The 16,792-nt window shown below is 36.7% G+C and overlaps 2 protein-coding genes across 2 annotated transcripts; one reads left to right on the forward strand and one right to left on the reverse strand.

Annotated features, from left to right (window-relative positions):
- The first annotated feature begins 588 nt into the window (after positions 1–588).
- Positions 589–14,145, forward strand: LOC132179643 (cyclin-C1-2-like). Its single transcript, XM_059592402.1, has 9 exons — positions 589–717; positions 1,069–1,175; positions 2,196–2,235; positions 5,660–5,704; positions 6,976–7,094; positions 7,211–7,325; positions 8,182–8,232; positions 11,166–11,313; positions 13,624–14,145. Exons 1-9 carry the CDS (start codon positions 686–688, stop codon positions 13,720–13,722), a joined length of 756 nt encoding a protein of 251 aa, XP_059448385.1. The 5' UTR covers positions 589–685; the 3' UTR covers positions 13,723–14,145.
- Positions 14,146–14,775: 630 nt separating this feature from the next.
- LOC132167324 (uncharacterized) lies at positions 14,776–16,580 on the reverse strand (the record flags this gene model as incomplete). Its single annotated transcript, XM_059578265.1, is given in 3 exon segments — positions 14,776–15,614; positions 15,692–15,819; positions 16,337–16,580. Coding segments are annotated over 3 exon segments (407 nt in total), but the record flags the coding sequence as incomplete, so codon positions are not given.
- Between the last annotated feature and the right edge of the window lie 212 nt (positions 16,581–16,792).

Raw genomic sequence — 16,792 nt, forward strand, 5'->3', positions numbered from 1 at the left:
CGATTTTAAAAATTACGTTTTTAAAATCGCTACTTTTTAAAATCGCACAGGCGTTTGGTAAAACATATTAAAAAGTATTTTTTTTATCAATTGAGTGTTTGGATAACATTAACATATAATTGCGGTTTCATGACCAAATTACCAATAAAGATGAACAAGACAGAGATGATGAAAAAAAAAAGAAAAAAAAAGAAGAAGGGTTTTAATATATTTTAGGTGGGTATTTTTGGTATTTTTTCATTCCCGTTCTAAAAAAGGTAACTATTGTGCCAAATATCTTTTTAATAGAAATCGTGATTTTGTTTTAAATTTACACTTTTTCAAATAAGCACCCTCTAATCAGCTTATGGAAATTACAGATTTTTTTGCGATTTTAAAATTTGCGTTTTTAAAATCGCAATCCCAAACACCCTAAAGTTGCAATTTGGTTTAAAATCGCAGATTATTTTTTTAAAAACGCACTCTCAAACGCACCATTAGTCCGGTCTCAAGGCCTGGTTTGCTAAGGTCGGTAACTTGGCCCGATTGATTTATCTGGATCCGAACAACAAAATGGGTGGAAACCGAAACGTATCGTTTCAGTACCCGGATTTTGAGTCCCCCCTGTTACCCTGTACTTCTTGCTTCTACATTAAAACTTGAAGGATCGAAGCCTTTCAGAATCTCTCTCATCTCTGATCCAAATATGGCTGCCAATTTCTGGACATCATCTCACCAGTATGTTTCCAACCCATTTTTTTTCTTCTTTATTTACTTTGTTTTCTATGTTTTTCGATTTGGGTGTTTTTTTTTTTTTTTTTCTTTTTTTGGGATGAATGGTTACTTTATCCATTAACAACTGAAACAATTAAAACCAGCTGAAAACCAGACACTACACACAATATCCAACACGAACTACTCAACCAAAAGCCTTACAACGCAGGCAAACAAAAACACACCTGCGGAACATCAGCATCTTTACTTTGTTTGCTATGTTTTTGATTATGTTGTTTCTGTTGTTCTTGTTTTTGAATTTGGGTGTGTCTGTTTTTATTGTTTCTGAATTTGGGTGTGTTTTGTGTTTTAAAGCAAACAGCTTTTGGACCAGGAAGAGGTGGATGTGGTGCACCCACTTGACAAAGAGAGGGGAATCACTCTTGATGATTTCAAGCTCATAAAGATGCACATGGCCACTTGTATGATCTTTTCTATCCCCGTCTCATTATTTGATTTCAATCAAATATTTTGTTTCTGCCTTGACGATTTTTTCTGGGTTTCAGTGGTTTTAGTTTTATTTATTTATTTTTTCAAGTTTACAGTTTGATTAAAATTCGCCAATTTGGGTTTTTTCTTTTTTCTTTTTAATTGAAGGAAATATTGGCGGTTCATGCTTTAGTTGTTAGATTTAATTGATGGAGAGTTCCTCAAACCCAGTCTCTAAAAAGTGTTGTGTGTTTCTTAGTGCATGAAAAACACATGTTTTTCTAATAACATTAAGAAGAAAACATTTACTTCTCACATGCTCAAGGGACACATGACACTTTTAGAGAATAGTAAGAGGAATTCCTACAACCCACTTTGTAGGAAATTTATATTCAATTTGGTTATATATTGCATCAGAATTTTCAATTTGATTTTTCTTTTTCCACCAAGAACTCCTCCATCAAGACTGACTAGTGACAGTTGCATCTGTGTCATGGAAGGTGATATTATAATTAGGTTAGTATTTGTTAATGAAGTCGATAGAAATTTGACTATATTTGATTGGAATTAGGGCTTTCCTAGTGCAGTCCATGGAATGTAATAGGTTTGAATAAGACTTCACTGTGAAACATGATACCAAAGTTTTAAATTGTTGGAATTTCTTGTGCTATTAGATGTATAAGCGAAAATGGGGTGTTTTCGTTCTCTCTCTCTGCATGTGTGTCCTTGTGTTTTATTGACAGGAATAGGTTTTCCGTTGGAAATTACTAGTAAATTACTGGCTTTACAACATCTCTTCCAGTTCTTGATTTTATGGACTTTCTTTGTTGATTGTTTTTTTTTGGTGGACTGAAGATTCTTCAAACTTACTATTTAGAATCATAGAATTATCAATCCTGGTATTTTCTTGATCAACACATCTTGACACTCATATGTGCATACATGATTTTGCTATTAATTTTGCTATCAATATCAAAATCATGTTACATTTTCTTTCTTAACTTTCTTTTCAGATATATGGAGATTGGCGCAATTTGTAAAAGTGAGGCAAAGGTGTCAACCTTTTCTTCTAATGTTGTTTAAACTACCTGTTTTTTCATAATTATGCTTTTGATGTTCATTTTACACCTAGAACTGCTAGTCTTTTTTCCCTTCGCTTAGATGGTTTCTTGCAGTTGTCGTTAACATGTAATCTGTAGGGTGCGTGACACTGTTCAGAAGTTTGCTAGTCTTGACAGTGATTGCAGTAACTTCTTAAAAGATTTTATTATAATTTTTCCTAGTTATTAGACAATCGGAATCTCTAGCTGTTCTACCTTGTGATTGGATCAAAAACTGGTATACATGAAGTATAGTTATAATTAAATCTATAATGCATGACGAAGATGAAACATTTTGATAGAAGTTGGCTTGATTTATGGTAATACCATATTATGTTTTTTGAAAGATTGTGGGAACGTTTACCAAATGCTTGAAGAGTACTAACATTTTACCAAACGCTCTGTTCTCTCTTCTCAAATTTTCTGTCCTTCTTAGCCCTAGCAGTGGCGCAATAGGCGCAGCGCGCTAGGGTCTGGTAAGTTTGTCATGGAATGTCACTTCTCCTTTGAAGCAAAATCCTTTTGCTTTTCGGCAAAGGATGGGTGTCCTGACCTTCATCTGGAGGAAAGGAGAAAAGGATTCGTAGGGTATATTTTTGCGAGCAACCAATGTTCTTCCTGGTTGGTGGACACGGTGGAAGCAGCTAGTCAGTCTCAGGTGAAGGAAGATATCGCCAAGTCTTACTGTGAGGGAGATAAGGTTACGATGGTTCACAGGGGAGGTAATAAGGCAGGAAGGTTCTTGGAGGTGTCGGAATTGTCTGAGGGTGGTCGTTAATTCTGGGTGGTTGTTCGTGGAAGTCCTTCGCTCGATTTTTGGTGTCGAGGTGAAAGCTGTTGGATTGAAGGTTCTTTCCTCAAGCTTTATCGACCTGTTTCTGGTGTCGACTTGCTTCGAGACGGTGTCTAATGGAGACAGGCTGTGAACTGCCTTGGATTGCTATGCGAGGGTCTGCCCAGTTCCCTGGCGGCGGCGGTTGCTGCGACATTGAGTTCGAAGAAGAAGGGTACTTTCGGCAAGCAGGGGATGAAGAGGCTTCTAGGGCAAGTTCAATCTAAGTTGGATCGGGTCCTAGCTGGGTTAGTTTTGAAGCCCAAACGTAGGCGGAAAAGGGTTGGTATATTGGGCCTTGCAATTACTGCCTTTGGTCGAGATACATGGTCAGTCCATGAAGCGGGTTTAGGTCACGATTTGGAGCCTGGTTTTGAACCGGGTTTGGGTCACATTTCGGATCCGGGTTTGGATCTGGTTTCAGATATGGATATTGGTTCGAAATCAGCTTGGGTTGACGTTTTGGAGCCCGTTTCAGTTATGGGTAAGCTTCCTCTTTCAAGATCGGGTCCGGACCTTGGCTCTGGTCACGGCTTGGTTCCAGCTTTGACCACTACGTTGGAACACCCAACCTTCTCCTCTGTCACGAACGCTCCAACGTCTTTTGGGTCGGATTCAATCATGCTGGATAAGTCTGCGGAAGGTTTTGTTGGGGTCAGGTAGGTTGCTTCGATTCCGATGATTGGTTGTCTTCAGGCTTCTCACTCTTCGCACTTGTCTTCAAGCTCCTCTCTCTCCGGAAACCCTTCGGGCTCCTTGCTAGATGCCCTGTGGGCTAATCAGGCTTTTCTTCCTCTGTCGGAGAAGTTTGCTGGAATTGTTGAGGGGGTCTTGGTGAATCCTTTGGGTCCAGGAGCAACAACTTTGGTTGGTAGGCTTCGTACACTTCCGGTGATGTCGGAGAGTGGGGCCCCTATAGTCCGATCAGTGTACAAGTAGACGTTGAAGTATTATCAGAGAGCTAGGGAAGCCAGGGGCAAGCCGGTGAATAAGTTCTTACTTTTGGAAGCGGTGGAGGCTCTCAATGCTCCTCCGGTGCAATATCAATCACCTCCGAGTGCGGGGTTTGTTAATTCTGAGGCCATAGCTGAGATCGGGGCTGCAGCTGCTCCGATGCCTAGCTTATTAAGGAGGGGTTTCCTTAATTCAAGATCAGCGAAGAAAGGTACTCCTCATGCGTCTAAGATGCCGATTGTTTTGTTGACATTATCGGAGGTTGTTGGGGACGGAGGATTCCAGTTGGGATGGGTTGGTACAACCCCAATATTGGCCGGTAGGTTTAGGTCCTTCTGGAGAGATTGAGGTCCTTTTTCCTTTGGATGTTTGTCATCCGTCTAAGGAGATTGATGAGTGTGATTTTCCCAACCCCCTCGATTGGGATTATGACGAAGAGGAGGATCCAGCCTTGGCAATGTTGGACGCCATTGAAGAGGATTTTCATAAGGAAGTAAAAGTCGCTCGGGCGAAGTATAAAGACACTAGGGAGCTGCTCAACTTGAAGAGTTCAATCAATTATGGCGATGATTTTACTTCCAATCGGCGAGGTTAAGGCAAGGCGCAAGGGCGGTATCGTTGAGCCTCTTTTTGGATCTTGGGTGGGAGGGTTTTAGTCTTAGGGTTTATGGTGTTGTGAGGGCTTTTGTCTTTTGTGTTTGGATGGGAGGGCTTTTGTCTTAAGGTTTTTGTTGGGCTTTCTTTCCTTTGCTTTTGTTCTCTTTTCCTTTCTTTTTCTTCAATTTTTTTTAGGTATTCTCTTGTATACTTCCTGTGTACTAGGGTTGCGCCCCTCTACGCTTTTATATATGAACATTACCTATCAAAAAAAAAAAATGAAAGATTGCGGGAGTCTTTTTGTTGAAAGGATGTTGCAATGTAATTTCTTTTGTAATTGAATAAGGTCTAACCAAGTCCAAAATACATGATCTAGAACCATGTTTGTTGATGTTCTGGGGTGTATACAATTGCAGCTGTTGTCCTTAGTTAAATTCATTTACTTTGTAATGGTTGGGCTTGCTAAAAGAAAAATTGATTTTAATGGAAAGATAACTGATGCTTATTGGTAAATGACAAAGGTCACTTATTCTGGAACAGAACACCAGAAATGAACCATGCTCGATGGCTAAATTGATTAAACACCATTTTCAACTTGCTGGTGGAAAATAATAGAATCTTTATGAATTACTCAAATCTTGTTTTGACTGATTGCAAATAATGGGTGCTGTCTCATTTGAACCTCTCTAGTCTTAGACACTTGCTACTTAGGATCTACTTCTGAAGTTTATTCACCTATTCTCAACATGCCTCTGGTGTTGCTGCTTCTAGAATTTGCATAGATTTGGAATTTAATTGATTTTTTTTGTAAGAATTATTGGGCAATTAGGTACTGTTATATTATTGTTGTTTTGGTATACTCTGGATTCTCATAAAAACTATTAATTCAGTAAATTTTATTTCATTAACTTTTCAAAATTGTTGTAAGAAATTATTGCATTTGACAGATTTCACCAATTGATTGGATCTCTAATACACTGGTCAAAATTTTCAGGGTTGTAGCTACTGCAGTAGCATATATGAGACGCGTTTACACCAGGTATTTAAGTAATTACCTATTGAGGGAATAAATAGACTTGGTTAGTGACCACAAGCTCATGGCTTATGCTTTGCTTTTGGTCCTAGTAACAACTATGAAGTTCATATGAACTTGTAATAACCACTTGATAATTGATTAATACTAGTTCATAGTATTAAGTGATCCTGGTAAATAGCTAAGCCATTTTTTTATTTTTTATTTTTATTATTTTTAGTTTTTATTTATTTATTTTTTAACTTATTGCACTTCTTATATTGTTCATATTACATGTCATTACAAAGTGTATGTAAACATGCTCAATTAGTTTCTTTATTCATCTTTGGTTATACACGATATAAAATAAATGAATGGGGCAATGGTTTTATGCTGATTTGCTTCTTGTTCATAACCCTAGGTGTGAGCAATAGCTGCATTCATATATGGGGACATAAATATTTCATCCCTATTAATTCAGCATATCTATACAAACTGCCAGTTTCTAGTGCTTATCTATTTTAAAGTTTAAAACATGTAATTTTTTATGTAAAAGAGTGAAGTGCTGAACAGGCAAATTAGAACACAAGATATAAAATATTATTGGTTTTAAGACGAACTGGTTGGCAATAGTACCACCATAAAAACTGAGACAGATAGAGCCCTTGCAAAATTTTCTGCTTCAACCGCTTAAAAGAAAGCATCACATGTTCAGTAAGCCATAGTAAGGATAACTACTAGAATTGGTTATATCGATAATTCCTTCTGCAAGCATGTTTCACCTTTAAAATACCTATTTTATTTGATTTTTATTTTATAGTACTGGCCATCTTCAATTATCCTCTTTCTGGGCTTGGGTCAGTAATTTTGGTTACTGATGGAGAATCTATGCACGGATGCACCTAAATTTTACTTTATTATTATTACCCATCAATTTAACTGCTATGTTCCCTTACCCCTTTCTTTTCTGATATTCATCCTCATCTTTGCTGCAGTTAGAGACTCATTCGGTTAGAATCAATTGTTATCTGTAATTAGGGAATCCCTCTATCATCACAAGGGTAGCGGGTTTTTGCTACCCTTTTCCTTTGCTTGTTGGTTAAGGTTTCTTGAATAGTAATGCACTAACTGTTCACTCCTGGACAATCTTGAGCCAATTATGATTTTTCCGTCAATTGGTTTACTGCATAAATATATTGTAGGAACCTTAACATTCCTCACCAATAATATTATTCCTATATGCTTAAAACTCAGAGGCGCTTTCGCTTGCCAGACTTAACTGCTTTTTGTTCTTTCAGAAAGAGTATGACAGAATATGATCCACGTCTTGTGGCTCCAACCTGCTTGTACCTTGCATCAAAAGCAGAAGAAAGCACAGTGCAGGCCAGGCTTCTTGTTTTTTATCTTAAAAAATTATGTACGTACTTGATACTGAACTTACTAGACTAAATCATTTGAATTCCCTCCAGATTCATTTTTGACATTCTACTTATTGTGTGAAGTGCTTAGAACCAACCTTTTCTTGTTTCACAGATGCTGATGAAAAGCATAGGTATGAGATCAAAGACATCCTTGAAATGGAAATGAAGATCTTAGAAGCACTCAACTACTATTTAGTTGTATTCCATCCTTACCGAGCATTGTCTCAGTAAGTATTTCATCCTCTTTATCATGTATCTTAAACATCTTTGAAAAATTGTGACATGTTTGGTTTTTCTCTTCCATGAATTAATTGTATATCTAATTGCTTTGAGGTGAGCTCTCTTCCTTGATTAGAGCTACATGAAGGTCTATTTAACTCACAGATAAAGTCAATTGATCAACTTGATGAATTATTTGATTGTGAACATAACATCTTGTAAAATCCATGTGATGCATTTCAGTTATAGTCACTCAGTTTTGACTTGGTGTCTCACCTTATATAAGCTGCAACAACTAAATTTTTCTTCTCCTGTTCCTCCATCTTTTTGGCCACAAATGATTAGACGGTTGGATTTTACCATATAGTATCAATTACTGTGTCTATATTTGGTTTGTCTTGTGATTTGTATCTGCATATCTTGGATTAAATGTTTTGGTCGAAATGTTAATGCAGTTAGTCTTCATATTCCTTTTTAACTTCTAGTTGATATCCAGTTGGTCATCGTGTTGTTAAGTTAGGTACATGCCCATATTCCCTTATCATACCTGATGGTAACTGATTTTTGTAATGGATATAACCAATTCAGTGGTATGTTCTACTTTTAGGATTTGCATACTTGAATTCACTTCCTCTTCGATATAGTCATACAAGTGTGGAACTGCAAATGCAAATTTCATTAATCCTGAGCTACCTTGGGTTCCCTGTAGGAAAAAAGAAAAGCTACTTTGGTTCCAAAGATGTCAACAATTATCTATGTGGATGATTTTGGACTAGTTGATCCTTTTTGAAATGATATTTGATCTTCCCAGCGAGATATCTTCCGAAGTAACAATGGTTCTTCCATTTTTCTTTGCTATGGCAGGTTGCTTCAGGATGCAGGCCTGAATGATATTAGTATGACTCAATTAACTTGGTAAGAGTCCAATTTCCAGCGTATTCAATTTTCTGAGGTTTTTTCCAGGACAGATATCACCATGCTTATCAATTCTTTGTTATTTGTATTTTTCATGAAAATATATAGCTTTTCTATTCCTGTTATAGTTATGTTCCAACTATTTCTTTTATTTTACTAGCCTTTTTTCCACGTTTCTTGCATACATTATTATAGTTGGAATGGATTATTAGATTTCATTAAAACCACAGATAACTTTAATATATTTTGGAAATGAGCTTGAGTTAAAAATAAATTGGGGTTCTATCTCTATCATGTAAACGTAAGAGAGAGGTGAGGTAATGGAGCAGAAAAAAGAAGGGGAAAACAGCAAAAGAAAAATAAAGTCAATCTGTGAGGGTCCATCCCCTGTTAGGTAGTTTTGGTATTCCCAAGGATATTTGAGATAATTTTGTCCAAATATGTTCCGTCAATGTCTCTGTTTTTTTTTAATATATGGCATGGATTCTAGTTGTACAGTAAGCTATAGTGGGGGGGGGGGAGGTCAATGTTCTGTCTGATAACATGGCCCACAGGCATGCCAGTGATCTTTTTTTTTTTTTTTTTGGGTTAATTACCTTTTCTCCCCCTCAACTACTGATCATTACTGTTGTCTGCATGAACTACCACCTATCATGCTCAGCCACCTTCAATTACCATTTGTTAACAAAAAAAATCTCCATTAGTGAAAATCGTACAAAAAAGAAAAATGAAATGACGAAAAGACCCTAAGTTTAGAAACTAAATTTTTACTTAACATATCCCTAAGAGTTCTAAAATACAAATACATAAATAAAAAGACAGAAATTTTAAAAATAAAAAAAAGAAGTAAAAAAGAAGAAGTAAAACTCAAATAATCCAAAAGAAAAAGGAAATAATCTAGAATGCAAAAAAACAAAAAACAATAAAAGGTGAAAAAAGAAAAAAGAAAAAAAATAGCCATGGGTCGCTGTAGACCCATGACGGCCAGTTGCCGTGGGTCACTCTAGACCCACAGCGTGGCAATGGGTGCCCAAACACTTTCTTGGGGTGGCCAGCCACCGCCTATGTGTTTTGGTGGTGGCTGCATCACCCCCAAACAATGCTTGGGGGTGGTTCGGCGACCACTCCTGATTCCTTGCCATTTTTCTTTTTTAATATTTTATTTGTTATTTAGTTTTAATTTTTTATTTAAGGGTATTTCCATCATTTTATGTCTAAAAAACGCATATTCTGTCTAATTTAACGATTTTGACTAAAGGCGGGCTTTTTGTTTGTTTGTAAGAAACGATAGTTCAAGGAGGTTGAGTGTGATAGGTGGTAATTCATTGGGAAATGTGTAAATTAGTGGTAGTTGGAGAGAGAGAGAGAGAGAGAGAGAGAGGGGAAAGGTAATTTAACCTTCTTTTTTTTTCTTCGCTGCTTCTGCTTTTTTGTGAAGAAGCTATTGGAGTTGGCATTCCTGCAGTTCTGTCAATTGCGTGATTCAGATTTAAAGTGTCTGGTTAAATCTTCGATTGCATAAATAATACTACAAACTATTTGACTTGAAACTTATACCTTTCGTTAGAGAGGAATGAAAAGTGGATAATCAGCCATCTTCATCATTTGAATTTTCTCAAGCAAATATTGAAGTGGTGATTTAGGAGAATGGCATTTGAAGGATCACTGTCTGAATCCCAAAAATGCCTAGTGCAGTTTTTCATTCATTCTGTAGTTTCTATATTACATTGTGTTTATCATAGATGTACAGACTCTAAAAGTTAAGGTAGGGTACATGAACCTTGGCCTATTTGAGCCTTTAATGTTTGCATATTGATATTCCTGTGAAAACCGTCTGTTCATGGAAAAATCAGTTTAAGGCTGAAGAAAATAAATGTGAGACTGACCACACGGACAAGAAAAGCTATTTCAATTGACAAATTCATGCTGGATACGTAGCTTTCAACAAGCATTGGGCAAAAATGGGGGAAACAAATTTAGCTGTCTTAGAAATATATAAATAGAATTAAAAAAGTTGGTAAGAGAGAGAATAAAACTCACTCTTTGATAATTTTGATGAATGAGCTAGTTTTTTTTTTTTTTTTTACTATAAATACAAGAATGATGGGTATCTTGCATGTGAAACGTATCGATAAGATACCTTTTCTTGTTTTAGGAAATTAAATTTTATCTTTTGGATAAGCAATCAAATTTTATACAGACTTCTCGCAGAGGTTACAATCAAAAAAATTTAAAAGATGAAAGAAATCTAAAAAAGAATTTCAACGAAGGCTGCCCTAGAGAATTCATCCAATCATAGCAGGATCTTAAGATCTTGAGAGTTTTCTAGTTAAGCTCAAGACAGTTAAATGTTCAATTATTATGTTCTTGCCACAATTTCTACATAATACAAAGAGGGAAGCATTTAAAATTTTGCATGGCAATGAAACCTCCATTTCCAACATGTAAGCACTTCCACAACTTTCTTGGCATAAGCTGCTGTTCCCCCAAATAAATAGCACTAGTGCTCATAGATCCATTGCCACCATACAATTTAGTGAAAATGATCTACTGTGCCACAATGACTCTTGCATGCGCGACATTAGTCCACAAGAATTTATCCTCTCTTCATTAGATTCTCAGCCATCAATTGTCAGATTTTTATGGTACACATAAAAAAGATTGATTTTGTTCTACTTTATGAAGATATAATTTTGCCCCTTTCAAAATCTATAAGTGAGAGAAGTGCTCATCAAAGTTGATTAGTGTTGCAGTAGCTGTACCTCTTTATCTCTACATCCTCCTCTTGATATATTTAATGGCATGCCTTTCTTTGTGCCAGCAATCAATTCCCATAAGCATAGTTGGCTTTCTTTGTTTTACAATATTTTCTTGCTTCAATTGATTTACAAGGACACGAAAATGATGTAGCCTTGATGTTTTGAAACATTCAGGGGACTTGTGAATGACACTTACAAGATGGACCTTATTCTTGTACATGCTCCACATCTGATAGCTTTAGCTTGCCTTTACATTGCTAGTGTACTCAGGGAAAAAGATACCACTGCCTGGTTTGAAGAGCTCCGGGTTGATATGAATGTGGTAATTTTTCCAAGCTAAATCTGTTCTTGTCCTCTGTTTTTTTTTTGCCTCTTTTCAATTAAATTTACATTAAAACCATAAGGCAGCCTCTTTGGGCTTCCTTTTTACCTGAGGACATATCATTATTTGCTATGCAATGTGTGGCCCTTATCTGGGCATAGTATTTGGTTGAAAGCATTAATGACATATCATGGTTTATGTAAAATCCCAATCGTTGTTTCAGGGCCCTGTCTTCAACCTAATTTTCCAAAGTTAGATAGTTATGTTTACAACAGAGAAACCAATGGAAAGGAGGTAGAAAAGTCCCATTCTTAGAAAAAATTAAAAGCAAATGTGCTATCTCCTCTCTCATCGTCCTTCCCTTTTCCTCCCAAAGTGGGAGGAAGCCAAATGGTTGGCCGAAGGAAAGGGAATCCCTTCCCTTTCTCTTGCCTTTCCCCACTTAACTCCAACCAAACACGAGAAAGTTCTCTCCCTCCCTTCCTTTTCCTTCCCTCCTCTTTCCTCCCTAACCAAGCATATTATTGATTTATATCCTCTATGCTTTGCCATGATACTGTTTGTGCCATAGGGGTGAATGTTGGAAGAGGTAATTGAAATTAGTTGAAATTCGTTGGATGCAAACAATTCATTGGGGCCAGTTTGTCAGTGTGCCAGTGAAGCCGGAGTATTATCTGATCCTTATGGAGGAGGGGGCCCTTTGCACAGATCTAAGGTTTACCTGACAGGGGTGGGTACATGAAGTATCCTACCTTGGAGGGATTTCTTGTCATCAAAAAATAAATAAGGGCATTGTCCTGTGAATATAAGCATAAAGTATAAATTGTACCAGGAAATGAAGTTCACTTATTTCCCTCTGTGTTTGCTCATTACACCATATAAAATTTGTAAATGAAATGTATGATTCTAGTTTAACAGCGTTCATTATAAAACGTTAAAATTTTCATCAAAACTGTATGTTCTTCTTGCTCAGTTTTTTGGGGCAAAAGACTCTTGTGATCTTAGGCCCAAAATGTAGGGTATTGCCATCTACTCTTTAGTTACGTATCAGTTTATATGTATTGGAATCCACAATACATATAGTGACATGTAGTGTTAGGGTCTGTTATATGGGGATTCTGCTGAGGCAGTGCTGTCTAGTCATTGCTTTAACCAATATTCTAGAGTGGGCTCAATATTCATGATGCTCAACATGACAGGTATGTAAATCCTGATTCACCATAACACTATTTAAGGTCATATTTCAACTGCTGTCTAATTGTAAAATGATATCTTTATCTTTTATTTGATTCACCTCGAAGTCAAAGTCCAAGTTGCTTGTCTTGGAGCATTTGCAAGTAGCCTGTATCATTTTTAATTTCCACAACTTCATTATTATGCCCTATTCCCTGGATTAGAAGAGTACCACTGTTAAATTCGAAAATTCCTTGTAAATTGTAATATCTTTTCTTTTCTTTTGTATTCCTATAGCTTTTCTGTTTTTCTTATTTCCTGGGCAACTAGAGGTTCACATGCCAAATAATGGGGACTAGAAATTGAGAGTAGTTCTTGATGGAGTTGATTTTATAGGTGTAAAGTACCTATCCTCGCTCCCACTTTGGCATTGACTTTTGAGGGTGATGAGAAGCACCTTTTGAATCTTTTTTCGGTCATTGAAGAGGATCGGTACCGTGAATAGGGGGTTTTTGTTTCAAATATTAGGGGGAAGAAGGAGCTCAAAAATTTGGAATGCTTCATTAATTTTGATGCTAGAGGCTGTGGCTCTAGTAGGGTCAAAGGAAGGGTGGTTTAGGCTTGCCTTGTGAGCTTAGGGTTGATTTGGGTTTTTTTGCATCAAGGTTTCTTTAGGCTTCTTTGGGTTTTAGGGTCCTCTTATGGGGTTTTTGTGGGTTAATGCGGGGCTTCTTTTGGGTTTAGGGTCCTTTTATGGGGTATTTTTGTGGGCTAATGTGGGTATTCCTATGTATACTCTTTGTGCACTTAGAGGCGCACTGCATTTTTTTGGATATATACTACATTACTTATCAAAAAAAAAAAAAAAGTACCCATCACAGATTTGAGAATCTATAGTTCTTTGACTGAAATTTACCTAGTCTATGCAATGAATAGGTATTAGTGTCATGTAAATTGTCTAATATGCACGTGCTAAATCCTGTGCTTTATTATGCGCATTGCATGCGAGGCCATGTAGTTTAACAAGCTGCAATCGATTTCTATCGAGTTCATGATTATGGTTTTGTAGCTTGTAAAAAGTCCAGGTATTTTCTTTAAACTTTCTAAAATTATGAATGATGTGCATGTTTTTGACAGGTGAAAAACATCTCCATGGAGATACTAGACTTTTATGAAAACCAGAGAATGATCACAGATGATAGAATCATTGCTGCTCTCAGCAAGCTAAAGCCATAAATGGTTATCCTGTGGGAAAATAATGCTATTTATCTTTGATATGACCAAGATAGAGTTTCTGGTCTTTCTGGTGTTGGAAAGCTGCTCTTTATCAAGCAAGGTGGGTTAACTTGCTGCCATGCTTGTCAAAAGGGGCAGAAAATGTTAGAGGTGGCATGCTCTGTAAGATCACCATGTTGTGAAAGAGATGATTAATGTAGCAAAGGTCAGATAAGAAAGCTAGTTAAATCAGTCTAGCTGCTTGTAGCTTTTGCCATGTATGCAAACATGTACCTTATTTTATGTCAATTGGATTTGTTCAAAGCTAGTTAGATACATTGACATTTACAAGTAATTAATTCGAAATATATGTCTGTAGTGTTGCGAACCAGTCTTTTCTTAATATAATTGTACAAGCAAGTTTCTCCCAAGTTTCAAGGATGATTACTATTCAATTTCCAGTGGCCAAAACGACAAGCAATGTTCAAATCTCTCCATACAAATTCTAGTCAATTTTTTGATAAAGCTCGTATTGAATTATAAATTTATTCTCAAATGAAGGATTATAAAAATAATTGAAAGAAAGAGTTAGGGTGTTAGACCATTTTCACCCATTCTAGGGGTAAAAAGGGGCTAATATACCACATGGATTTATAAGTTCATTTATTTATTACAATTACAGGGACATATTTAATAATTTTTCGCAAAAGAAATGAAGCCAAACAAACACCACAGCCACACGATAATGACGAAGAATAGACTGAAAATATGAGGAAAAGGAGTGCACATTGCTGAAAGCGTTCAAGTAGCACCTCATCTTTAGCAAAGTGCAAACCTTGGCAGCATTTTGAGATCAGACAAGACGAGTAATTGCCAAAAGAGACGATTCGGAATCTATATGCTAGAAGAGTAATGTTAATTATTCAACTCTCATCTCGCTTTCATACAACTGGGTTGATGTAGCAATGTCCATCAGCCCTTAAATTTTTTCTTTTTAATAATAAAAGGCTGATTCAAAAACCTATGAACACTGTCACATCAATCTGATTATATGAAAGTGAAATGAGACTTGAGTATGCAGCATTACTTATGCTATAAAACAAAACTACAAATTTGTAAGTGTTTTAACAAAATCATGAATTGTCTCTTCTTAATAATATTCTACCAGTAACATGCTTCAACATTGTTCAATTTTCCCTGAAGATTCTTCACTCATTCACTGCATCTAAAGAGCCAGTAAGCAGTAGTATTAGCATTGTGACTTTGCTTTCCAATAAAAGAGTGATTTAAGAGGATTCTCCAAATTTGTTCACTAAGAGCTCCAATGTCATGACCTGATACCAGTTTTGCAGCATTGTTCATGGTGTTGCCATAGCTAGCCACTCATAAATTTCTTACTTCTTGTTTTGATCAATGAAATCAAGAGGCAGATTATTAGGGAAGACATAAACAGATATCACTGCCTGATATGGCTTCACAAACCAGAGCTTCAACCAAAAATTGAGTCAAAATAGGTAATCCTTGTATGATAGACATGGTTTACACAAATGACACAATCTTAGCAAGGTGATGCCAAAACCAAGCTGTCAATCTAAAATACATTGGTCCTGGAGATCATGAAACAGAGACACAAAATCCAATCCTTTTGATAGCAATAGATCAATAACAAGCTAATCTGTCAGTCGAGCAATGGCACATTTGGCTTTAACAAGATATCTTTAATACCATGACTATTATCTTAACCTCCAAAGGAAGATCTTGCATCAGCTGTACGAGTGTCATTCTTGAACACTCTTCCAAAAACTCTGGAGCTACTGAATGAATTCTCTCCAATCTCTCTTTCTTGAGATGATTCAAATATGTCTCCAAATTCTGTATTTATTTCTTCCCCTTCTTCTTAGCCTGCTTCTTCTCTGTAGGACATAGGAGAAAATTATTACAAACTAGAACTTCCAAGAATACCAAAAATGCAAAGGGAAGAGCTACTTACCTAATTTCCTCTTTGCTTCAGATTTCGCGAAGAACTCTCTCCATTCATCGGTCAGAACAAAAACTGGGTCATCATCATCATCATCTTCCTCTTCTAACTCCTCATGCTCCTGCTCTTGTAACGTCATCCTATTTGAACAACACCATGAAAGACCAATTTGGATGAGAAAATTAAAGGGGAATTTGTTCTCGGTTTCAACATTAGAAAGAGCGAAAGGGCCAACTTCGATTTCACACAAAACATGTTCTAATTGACAAATAAATACCAAAAACATCGTCTCATTTAAGACCAAGTAGGCCAGACAGTTATAACAGGCTTTCCTGAATGATTGTCTTAGTTTTTTTTTTTGCAGCACCAGAACTTAGGAAAAAGTCAAGGGCCAAACTTTCATATATAACATCAAAAATCATCAGCTCTATCATAGGAACCAAAACGAAGCTCAATTGCTTGGGAAAAAACCTACAACAAGGGCCTCTAAAAAAAATTCACCAATTGACCTTATTAATTTCCTCTTAGTCTAATAATATGCTTAGTGGGATAAAAGCTGAATGTGTCAGTTGCAAGATTCTTGAATAAAAAATCCATGACATTTATAAATGAAGTATATTGAGAAGAGCAGAGAAGAACTGAAATGGAGCAACTTACGGGGTGGCAGAACCATAAGCTTCTTCATACCCAGAAGCCCCCGAGATCAAGTTATTTGGCGGAACAACAGGACCAGAAGGTTCTGGGTTTCGAGGAAAAGAAGAAGTAATCCTGGGGCATACATGGTGGTGACCATTAAATTGGTGGTGGTGGAGGTGATGGTGGCGGTGGTGGTGGTGGAGGTGGTGATGGTGATGGTGCGCACAGAAGCATAAACGATGGCAATGACAGTGATGGTGATGGCGGTGGAGGCTGGGCGGTGGTCTCCAAACCCTGCATCCGGGTGTAAGATCCATGTTTTTTTTTTGGTATTTTTTATTTTAATTATTTTTATAACTAATTAATTACTAGGGTTCTTAAGGACCTGTGTTGTGTTGTTGGCGGGGTTGACGGTGGGTAAAACTGTAAAAGTACAGGTTTTACAATTGTTTGTTTGTTTTCTCTGTTTTTCTCCCA

The sequence above is a fragment of the Corylus avellana genome, chromosome ca1 (genome assembly GCF_901000735.1).
Source record: "Corylus avellana chromosome ca1, CavTom2PMs-1.0".
NCBI classification, from domain to species: Eukaryota; Viridiplantae; Streptophyta; class Magnoliopsida; order Fagales; family Betulaceae; genus Corylus; species Corylus avellana.

What these genes read in the sequence shown, in the direction of transcription:
- LOC132179643 (XM_059592402.1), top strand. Translation starts at nt 686, where the DNA reads ATGGCTGCCAATTTCTGGACATCATCTCACCA. An exon ending in TTCTGGACATCATCTCACCA is followed by an intron (nt 718 to 1,068) that starts GTATGTTTCCAA and finishes TGTGTTTTAAAG; the next exon opens with CAAACAGCTTTTGGACCAGG. An exon ending in TTTTTATCTTAAAAAATTAT is followed by an intron (nt 7,095 to 7,210) that starts GTACGTACTTGA and finishes CTTGTTTCACAG; the next exon opens with ATGCTGATGAAAAGCATAGG.